The 10962-nt window shown below is 47.5% G+C and overlaps 1 protein-coding gene across 1 annotated transcript; it reads right to left on the minus strand.

Annotated features, from left to right (window-relative positions):
- On the minus strand, positions 1–708 carry LOC147961101 (uncharacterized). The gene has a single exon (XM_087533674.1). The coding sequence runs from the start codon at positions 706–708 to the stop codon at positions 1–3; it is 708 nt and encodes a 235-aa protein (XP_087389800.1).
- Positions 709–10962: the final 10254 nt, after the last annotated feature.

Consider the following 10962-nt stretch of genomic DNA (forward strand, 5'->3'; position numbering starts at 1 on the left):
TCACAGCAGCCCCGGCTCGTTGTCGGCCGTCGCGGCAGCAAGAAGCGCCCGCTGTTTCCTTGGCTCGGTGCAGTCCTTGGAGTAGTGTCCGTACTCTTGACAGTTGTAGCAACGCACCTTGCGTATGTCAAAGTTGCCCTTCTTCTTGCCGGCGCCGCTGCGGTGGCGAGCAAGCCACTCCTCCTCCGTGAGGAGCAGGCGACTCCCACCACCTTGGTCGTAGTTGTTGGCGCCCTCGTCCAAGTCGCTCCGGTCTTCCGCCGTTTTGAGCCTTCCCACAAGCTCTTCCATGGACATGGTTTTAAGATCAAGAAGCTGTTCAATGGCAATAGCTACCTGGGTATACTTGGATGGCACGATGCGGAGAAGCTTCTTCACGACCTTCACCACGTCGAGGTTCTCGCTGAGCGTGCGCAGCTTGTTGGCGATCCCGTTCATGCGCATGGCGAGCTCATCGAGGGTCTCGCCGCTCCTCATGCGGACGGCATCAAACTCCTTGAGGAGAGTCTGCGCCTTGGCCTCACGGACGCGGGCATCGCCGACCCGCATGATCTTGATGGCATCCCATGCCTCCTTTGCCATCGCCTTCACGGCAAGCGTGGAGTGCATCTCCTCCGGCACGGCTCGCAGAATTGCCGCAAGCGCCGCCCTGTCCTGACTGAAGCTCCCGCCTCCCTCGATGGCGTCCCACACGCATTGGGCCTCCATGTTCACCTTCATGATCAGTGACCACTCGAAGTAGTTCGTCGCCGTCAGCGGCGGGTAGACGACGGTGCTGCTGGCCTAATGAACGACCTCCTGCTGCACCACCACCTCGCGGCAGCCACGCCGCGTCGGGCTCCGGCCTCGGCGCACCACCGGCGAGGCCGAGACACGGCGGCGACCCAGCGACGGAGTGCGCGAACCTTCAGTCACCATGGCTCTGAATACCAAATGTTGGCACAGTCGGAGGAGGAAGAAGACTCACACACACAACTAGAGGTGGAAGAAGATACGCACAGAGTCTTGGCACGCACACACTTTGCCTTTTCTTTGTTTTCTTCTCACCCTTGCAATGCAATTACATGATGGCTTAAATAGCCGGAAGCACACGGCTAAAACGCAGCCACTCACCCACTAACTCCGTGCACACAGACGCACAGGCCACAACTGTCTGACCCGGTTACTACTCAACTAACCCACGTCTAGATTGAGTCACTTCCAAGTTTTCTGCAGATCAACTAAGAGTTCACGCAGCCGGCGCATGCCACAACTGATTTTGCCCGCTTCTTTCTCCACCTCTTTCTGCTACACAACTCGGCCGCTTGGACTCCACGGAACTAGACGCATGCAGCTAGCCTATCCATGCAAACTACTAACAAACTCAACGGGATACACTACTGACTTGCATATACACGCGTGATCTCTTCTCTACGTGAGTACATGCCCACAGCCAGGTAGGTCGGACGTGACAACATGCATGACACTGCTTAATAAATATGATGAAAAACCAAAAAACAGCAAGGTTAATTCTAACAACCTCAAGTATCCGCGGGTATGATTATACGATATGCATCACACAATCTCAGACTCATCTATTCAACCAACACAAAGAACTTCAAAGAGGGCCCCAAAGTTTCTACCGGAGAGTCAAGGCGAAAACGTGTGCCAACCCCTATGCATAGATTCCCAAGGTCACGGAACCCGCAAGTTGATCTCCAAAACATATATCAAGTGGATCAATAGAATACCCCATTGTCACCACGGGTATCCCACGCAAGACATACATCAAGTGTTCTCAAATCCTTAAAGACTCAATCCGATAAGATAGCTTCAAAGGGAAAAGTCAATCCATTACAAGAGAGTAGATGGGGAGAAATATCATAAGATCCAACTATAATAGCAAAGCTCCCGATACATCAAGATCGTGCCAAATCAAGAACACGAGAGAGAGAGAGAGAGAGAGAGAGATCAAACACATAACTACTGGTACATACCCTCAGCCCCGAGGGTGAACTACTCCCTCCTCGTCATGGAGAGCGTCGGGATGATGAAGATAGCCACCGGAGAGGGATTCCCTCCTCCGGCAGGGTGCAGGAAACGGGTCTAGATTGGTTTTCGGTGGCTACAGAGGCTTGTGGCGGCGGAACTCCCGATCTAGGTTATTTTCTGGAGGTTTCAGTATTTATAGGAATTTTTGGCGTCGGGAACAAGTCAGGGGGGTCCCCGAGGCGGCCACAAGGTAGGGGGCGCGCCCAAGGGGTAGGGCACGCCCCACACCCTCGTGGGTGTCTCGAGACTCTTCTGCCCCATCTCCGATACTCCGTGGGCTTCTTGTGGTCCAAAAATAATCTCTGCGAAATTTCAGGTCAATTAGACTTCGTTTGGTTTTCCTTTTCTGCGATACTCAAAAACAAGGAAAAAAACAGAAACTGGCACTGGGCTCTAGGTTAATAGGTTAGTCCCAAAAATCATATAAAATAGCATATAAATGCATATAAAACATCCAAGGTTGATAATATGATAGCATGGAACAATCAAAAATTATAGATACGTTGGAGACGTATCAATGGTTCTTTGGATCACTACAAAGCTCGTTGGGTGCTCCGTGGATTTACTCAGCGTGAAGGTATCGATTTTGATGAAACTTTCATCCCTATTGTCAAGCCAACTACTATTCGCACAGTGCTCTCTCTTGCTCTCTCTAGTGACTGGTTGATACATCAGCTTGACGTCAAGAATGCATTCCTCAATGGCACTCTCACCGAGACTGTTTATGCTCGTCGGCCTTCTAGGTTCGCTGATCCTCGCTTCCCTGATAAGGTTTGTCGCCTCAACAAATGACTTTGGTTTGAAACAGGCGCCTCGAGTATGGTTTTAGCGGTTTGCTTCGTTCATTGCATCGATTGGTTTCGTAGGCTTCAAGTCCGACAGCTCGTTGTTCGTCTATCGGCGTGGCGCTGACATGGCCTATCTCCGGCTCTATGTGGATGACATCATCCTGACTGCATCTTCCTCGACATTGGTGCACAGTTTGATTGCCTCTCTTCGTACCGAGTTTAGTATGACAGATATGGGTGATCTTCATTATTTTCTGGGCATCTCTGTCACACGCATGAAGGACAGTCTGTTCCTCTCACAGGAGAAGTACGCAATGGATCTTCTTGACCGAGCTGGCATGTTGCAGTACAAACCCATCTCTACTCCCGTTGATACTACCTCCAAACTTTCATCCAAGTCCAGTGATCCAGTTGCAGGTCCCACCGAGTATCGTAGTATTGCAGGCGGTCTTCAGTACCTCACATTCACTCGGCCAGACATCTCTTATGCTGTGCAACAGATTTGTCTTCATATGCATGATCCTCGGGCTTATCATTTGCTCCTTGTGAAGCGTGTGCTTCGCTATATCCGCGGCACCACGGGCCATGGCCTCACTTTGTTTCGACGTAGCTCCAACAAATTGATGGCCTATTCTGACGCTGATTGGGCAGGTTGCCCCGACACTCGCCAGTCTACCTCAGGTTATTGTGTCTTCCTAGGCACTAACCTGGTGTCATGGTCTGCTAAGCCGCAGCACACGATCTCTCGCTCCAGCGTCGAGGCCGAATACAGGGCAATTGCAAATGTAGTGGCTGAAACATGTTGGTTATGGCAGCTTCTTTAGGAGCTTCATCACCCGGTGACTGGTGCCACTGTGGTGCTTTGTGACAATGTGAGCTCTGTTTACATGACACAGAATCCTGTTCATCATCAGCGCACTAAGCATGTGGAGATCGATCAACACTTTGTACGAGACCGTGTCACCACAGGCGAGGTCCGGGTTCTTCACGTTCCGAGTTCTTCTCAATTTGCGGACATTTTCACCAAAGGATTGCCATCCCCTCTCTTCTTGGATTTTCGGGACAGTCTTGACATTCGTCGACGCCCGTTTACGACTGAGGAAGGGTGTTATAATATATAACCGTATTGTTTTGTATAGATATACGGTTGTATATGTGTAGTCCTTGTATAGGTATCTGTATATTGTACGATACGAACTCTGCCTTGTAACCTCTATATATTGATCAATATAAGGCACCGCAACGTGTGGTTTCCCTAATCTTACATTAAAAGCACCGGTACTTATTTATACAGGGTAGATCTTAATTAGGCGTTTCTTCTATAGAAATAAGCACCAGTGCTTCAGTAAAATTCAGTTTGTTTATCTAAGTACCACCCTAAACATCCAACATTGTACAAGGCCTTGTATATCCGAGCTTTATGTTTTTTTTAATCTATCCGAGCTTTATGTCCCTCTACAGTAGCAAGTCGAGGTGGTAGTAAACCCAGGATGGGTACTACTTCCTGCTGGTTTGCCTCCACACAGAGCCCCAAAAAAGGTGCGTACATGCAACTTGTTGGCTGGGCTCACGCGCACCGGGAAGCAACCGGCGCCCACGCGCACCGCCTTCGTGGGCTAGCCCATTGAACCATCGCTCCATTACTTTGTTGTTTGCTTAGTTCGCTTGCTCCGTCGACTCGCCCTTGCTCGCATTTTTTCGGCTGTGTTGTGCTGCTGGTTCAGGGAAAAAAACTGGCTTCCGGGTTTTGTGCATTTGAATATGGTCATGAGATAAGAAGTTCATGGATTTATTAAAATGTTCGTGGCTTTAAAAAAATTCATAAATATGAATTTTGAAAAAATTTCATCAATTTTGAAAAAAATGTTAACTGATTTGAGAAAAATTCATCAATTTCAAAAACAATCATTGATTTTGAAAACTAAATCATGAACTTCGAAAAAAGTTCATGTATTTTAATAAAGGTTCACGTATTTTCGAAAAAAGTTAATCAATTTTGAAAAAATGACGAATTTCAAAAAAGTTCATCGGTTTTTTAAAATGTTCATCAATTTTGAAAACAAGCTCATCAATTTTGAAAAAATAATCATGAACTTTGAAGAAAGTTCATTGAAAGAAATGAGAGAAAAAAAGTTCACAAATTTGAATAAAAGATCAAGTATTTTCGAAAGAAGAAGAAAAAGAAAAACCGAATAAAAATGATGGGATAGTGGCTAGCGAACTGGGAAAACCGAAGAAAGTTATAAAGTGACAAGAAAATGGAAATTGTACGCAAGCTATGAGCTAGTCTAGTTGTTACTGCTGTGCCACTCCAACAAAGAGGTTCCATGTTCGTCACCCGCACCTTTTAGTGAAGTTTCAGCAGAATAAAAAACAGCATATGGGCCAGCCCAGATCGGAGCAGGCGCTATGCACCGGTTGCAGAAAGGCTTGAAACGGGCGCAGAAGGCGCCGTTTCTGCAGTTTCAACAGAATAAAAAATAGCAAATGGGCCGGCCCACATCGGATCAGGGGTTATGCGCCCGATTGCACAAAGGCTTTTAACGGGGGCAGGAGGCGCCGTTTAAGAATCGCCTCATGAAAGAGAGATTCCCTGCCACACGTGAGCAACTAATTGAGAAGCCTCGATGAAATCCTATTTGACGCATGATGCGTCAAAGTGCCCGTATTTCGCTCAGGTGAGTGCCCGAAGCGACGCGATGGGCCAGCCCATTTGCTTACACAGCGTACCTAGAGCTTCATCCATTTATGGCAACATTCTGGATGATCCCTGAACCTGTTTTTGTATCTTTTACCGTTTTTTTTCGTGTTCTAGTTTTTATTTTTGTTTTTGATGCTTTCGTTTATTTTCTTTTTTTCCAAGTATACTTTTTTTTAGAATTTTTTGTGGAAATTTAGAAATGTTTGTTCTTTTAGAAAATCATCAGATTTCAAAAAAGTTTTTGCATTCAATTTTTTTCATCAATTCACGAAAGGTTTGCATTATTTCAAAAATTGGTTTCATTTTGAAAATTATTTTTTTAAGTTTACTTTATTTAGGGAAAATGTTCAGAAATTTCAAAAAAGTTCTTTCTTATAAAAATGGTCAAAATTTAGAAAAGGTTGTGTTTCAAATTTTGTTCATAAATTCAGAAAATGGTCGCATATTATTGAGAAATTATCTGCGTAATAAAAAACTCATATTTTCCAAAAGATGTTTAGAATGTTTCAGTAAAAAAATCATAACTTTTGAAAAAAGGTCGAGTATTTCATATAATGTTCCCATTTTATATATTTGTTCACAAATTTTAAAAATTATTCATGTTTTCAAGTTTCGAGAAAATGTTTCCCTTTTCAAAATTGTTGACAAATTTCAGAAAAGTGTTCGTGTTTTCAAGTTTTGTTCGGGAGTTTAAAGAATGTTTGCCTTTGCCCAGTTTAGTTTTGAAATTTCGAAGAACTGTTCCCATTTTCCAAAAAGTGTTCATGATGACTGTTTGCTGGAGAGAGCGGCATATAGGAGGTCCCGAGCGCTCGTTCGGGCGCCTCCCCAAGGGTCACTTGGGGTGGGCTGAGAGTGCCGCACTTGGCAAGCTCTCAGCCGCTGCCACTTGTCACGCTCTGGGCAGTCCCTTCTGATTTTCTTTATTTTTCCGCACATGTTTTTGACTTTTTAGATGGTTTTTATTGGTTTTTTTGGCTTTTCGGTTTTTCACCGGTCTTTCTTAGATTTTTGATTAAAAATAAAAAAAATGCGCAATAAAATCTGTTTTCTTTTTTTTGCTTCCGTGAGAAGCACAGTTTGCTTTCACAAGAGGCACGGTTTCGCTTCCGCGAGAGGCACGGCCGTGACTCTCGGAAACGGCAAAGAAAGCACTTTTTTATTATTTCCACGAGGGGGTACGGTTTTGCTTCCGCGAGAGGCACCGCCATACCTCTCGGAGACCGAAAGAAAAACGTGTTTCTCTTTTTTTTCCTTCCGTGAAATGCACCATTTCGTTTCCGCGAGAGGCATGGATTTGCTTCCGCGAGACACGACTGTGCCTCTCCCAAACAGAAAAAATGTTTTATTTTGTTTTTCTTCCACGAGAGGTACGGATTTGCTTCTGCGAGAGAAACAACCATGCCTCCCGGAAACAAAAAAACAATTTTTATTTATTTATTTATTCCTCCCACGAGATGCATGGTTTTGCTTCCGCGAGAGCCACGTATTTGCTTCCGGGAGAGACACGGTTGTGACTGTCGGAAATGACTACCGGAAAGGAAAAAAAACATGCTCCTGGTGTGGTTTTTTTGTCCAAATTTTTTCGTTAAAAAGAAGTTCGTCAAAACCTATCAACATGGGATATAATTTTGAAAATCTCGACGCGAGGAATCCAACACTAAAAATGTTCGAGATTTGAATACACAGTTTAAGAGATAAAATGTTTTTAATAAATGGATCTACGAAAAAAGAGAAACTATTAGGTTGCGACAAGTGGTGCACATACAGCGCACCACTTGTCATAACTTACGGATGTGGAAGTGATCTTTGGAAGTAGTACTCCTCAATTTGTGATTTCGCTACCACACACATACCGTGGTTGCTACCTGGCGCGTGCTTTTAGCGACAGACGCACAGGAGAAGCTCTCGTAGCGCTGTAGTAGCTACACTTCTCTATTTTTGTTCGGTTACCAACCAAAAACCGAACCGATCAAAATGAGTTCGGATAACAAAAGTAAAAGCCGAATTTTACATTACCAGTATTAAAAATAAAAAATTGGGTTATTTGGGTTTCAGCTTCGGTTCCTCGGCTTTTATGCCCACCTCTAGTGGGGGAACAAGGAAGTAAGTTAATTAGGCTGTGTTGTTAGAGCAACTCCAATGGGGCGACCCATTTCGTCCGTCCATGTCCGTTTGGGTCCGCCTGGACAAAAACGACTGCCCAACGCGCGGACTTGGTGTCAAAACCGGCGGATCTCGGGTAGGGGGTCCCGAACTGTGCGTCTAGGCGGATGGTAACAGGAGGCAGGGGACACGAAGTTTCACCCAGGTTCGGGCCCTCTTGATGGAGGTAAAACCCTACATTCTGCTTGATTAATATTGACGATATGGGTAGTACAAGAGTAGATCTACCACGAGATCAGAGAGGCTAAACCCTAGAAGCTAGCCTATGGTATGATTGTCTGTTCCTACGGACTAAAACCCTCTGGTTTATATAGACATAGGAGAGGGCTAGGGTTACATAGAGTCGGTTACAATGGTAGGAGATCTACATATCCGCATCGCCAAGCTTGCCTTCCACGCCAAGGAAAGTCCCTTCGGGACACGGGACGAAGTATTCAATCTTGTATCTTCATTGTCCAGGTGTCCGGCCGAAGGTATAGTCCGGCTATCCGGACACCCCCTAATCCAGGACTCCCTCAGTAGCCCACGAACCAGGCTTCAATGACGACGAGTCCGACGCGCAAATTGTCTTCGGCATTGCAAGGCGGGTTCTTCTCCAAATTCCGTGTACCTGTTGAATAGTGTCCGGTTTCTTGTAAATGTAGTGCTCCTTGGCTTCTACGCCCAATAATGGCCGTCTTCCACGTGTCAAACGAATACGAAAAGTCAGGGTGTTTTTTTATATTTACACCCCTAGCCGCGTGAATGAGCCGCCTATTTAAGGGGACGAGGATTTAGATCCAAACCACACCTTATCCCCTCCGTGAATATTCATCAGAGCGTATCCGACAGAGGTCTATTCTATCATGGCCAGCCGCCGCAGCTCCTCCTCTCGCCCTTCCAGCCCTCAGCCTGGTGATTGGAAGAGGTGCTCCATCCCGCACAGCGAGCTAGTGACGCTCCAGACCAAGGGATTTCTCCCCCCCGGCCTATATGGTCCCGGTTCGAGCCGGACTTGCCACCTATAATGGCGGAGAGCAAGCGGAGAGCGCCCCCAATCCCTCCAAAGGAGAGCGGGTATGCCTTGTCCCTTACTTAATAAGAGGGCTCGGATTTCCAATTCATCCGTTTCTCCGGGGGCTCCTGGAGTTCTATGGCCTCCAGCTGCACAACCTCACGCCTGCCTCCATATTGCATATCGCGGGCTTCGTAGCCCTTTGCGAGCTGTTCTTGGGCTGCGAGGCTCATTTCGCGCTGTGGAAAAGGCTATTCTGCCTTGTGCCCCGTTCTCAGAAGGGTTCAATATATCAAGTGGGCGGAGCCGAAGTGTGGCGCATCACCGGGACCGGATATCTATCCGAAACCCCAAAGAAGGCGTCCGAGGATTGGCCTTCGGAATGGTTTTATATAGAGGACGTCCAGCTGCCGGATCCTGTCCGGATCGGCCTCCTTGAGTTCGACAGTGCTCCCCTAAAGAAGCGCCTAAGCTGGCGTCCACGGAGCCCTCAGAGGGAAAGCGACAAGGACGTTCTTTACCTGATGGGCCGGATAAGATTGTTAGGTCATTCCGGACTGACCATGATCAGGGTCATGGCCGCATGCATCATGCGAGGGGTGCAACCACTCCAGTATAGAGGCCACCCCATGTGGGACTTCAACGGGGAGGACGACACCACCCGCCACGGCCGTAAGGGGCCGGATTCGGCTGCCGCTCTAATAAAGACCTTGTCCGCTTTGTACAAGGGAGAAGAGGAGGAATTTCTCCGCGTCAACCCACAGGGTGGATTTTCTATGTATAATCCCCCAAGTTGGGTAAGTGGACACTTTTACTTGCCCATCCGTTTTATATTCCCATCGTTAAATATTCAGTCTAACGACTTCAACGCAGGAACTGTGCCAGGCTGTCAAAGAAATAAACAGCCCTCCTCCACAACCCGAGGATCCGGGACGGTCCCTCGACCCGGCCTCTCAAGAGGATCCGGACTTATCTGTGGAGCTGATTGATGGGGTGTTTCATCAATTGAGCAAGGACAACGCCTTGGTGGCCATTACGGCCGATTACCCAGGGCTACTCCCAGCCTCACAGGTAACTGAGACCGAAGTCCCAACACTTTGAAAAGGGATCTATCCTCGCGTGTTTTCGATTACCGTATGACAACCGTGTTTTGCAAGGGAGGTCCTTGAGACGGGAGGCCGAGCCTGCACCGACTAGCCAACGAGGGGCGGCAAGGCCCCGCGGGCTAAAAAGAAGTGCGGTCCGGACTGAGACGCCGGCGCAAAGGTATAGCGCGCCATCTTATTCCCAGGTGTTATTCCTTTAAGGCATACTAACGCTCGTGCTTTCTTCAGGACGAAGAGACCTCACCGGACTATATCCGGAGAGGTTGCCAACCGCGCCTCCATCAGCCAGGCTCCAAAAGCCTGGTCCGGAAGCGAAGGTGAACACAAGGCGCGCACCGGACGCTCCTCCGACAGAGGACGCGGACAGGCTGTCTGCCACCAATTCCGAGGTGGAGAGTGCCATGAACCACAGGCGTCGCCGGACAGTTCTTCGTGACGCTTGTTTCTCCCAAGAGGCATTGGATGCCTTCAATTCGGGAGATGCGTACCTCCATGCCGCTCAAAGTGGTCTAGCCAGAGCCACGGAGCAATGTAAAAGACATACGGGTAAGAAAATTTTGCTAATTATATATATACCAGTAGCCCCCGAGACTTGAAATAGTTACAATAACTTATTTAAGGATCATTTGTTATGCAGGTTCTTACAGAAAAGAATACCCTACTGTCCCAGGAGCTGGAAGAGTGCAAAGCCCAACTTGAGGCCGCACTAGCCGCGGCAGGGGAGCCCAAGGAGACCCCCTCTGGTAATATATGCTTCGAAAGATAAGTATTTTGCGAAGTGCGGCGTGTGTGCAAATCTGACAAATGAAATTGCAGATGGCGCCGGATTAAATCCGGAACAACAACAACTCCTACGCCAGCTGAAGGCTGGTGAGAGCGTGCTGACAAAGGTGAGGCGGGAGAAGAACGATCTCCAAGATGCCAACACCAAGCTGGGCGTTGAACTGAAGGATGTTCGTGCCCAGCTGTTAGACTCCGTTAAGGAGAATCAATGGCTTCGACGCGGCATATTTAGTAAGTGCTTAAACGAACTTTGAAAAAAGAGTTCGGCGAGGAAGTCGACTAACAGAGTAATGTCTGTAGGTATGCTAACAGGTCGTCCTGCAGAGGAAATGCCCGGTTCTACGGGTGACCTTCTTCCCGAGCTCTCACAACTGCACGAGCGAGTTCGGAAGG

Source organism: Triticum urartu, chromosome 7A (genome assembly GCF_056163025.1).
Source record: "Triticum urartu cultivar PI428250 chromosome 7A, HENAU_Tu73, whole genome shotgun sequence".
NCBI lineage: Eukaryota > Viridiplantae > Streptophyta > Magnoliopsida > Poales > Poaceae > Triticum > Triticum urartu.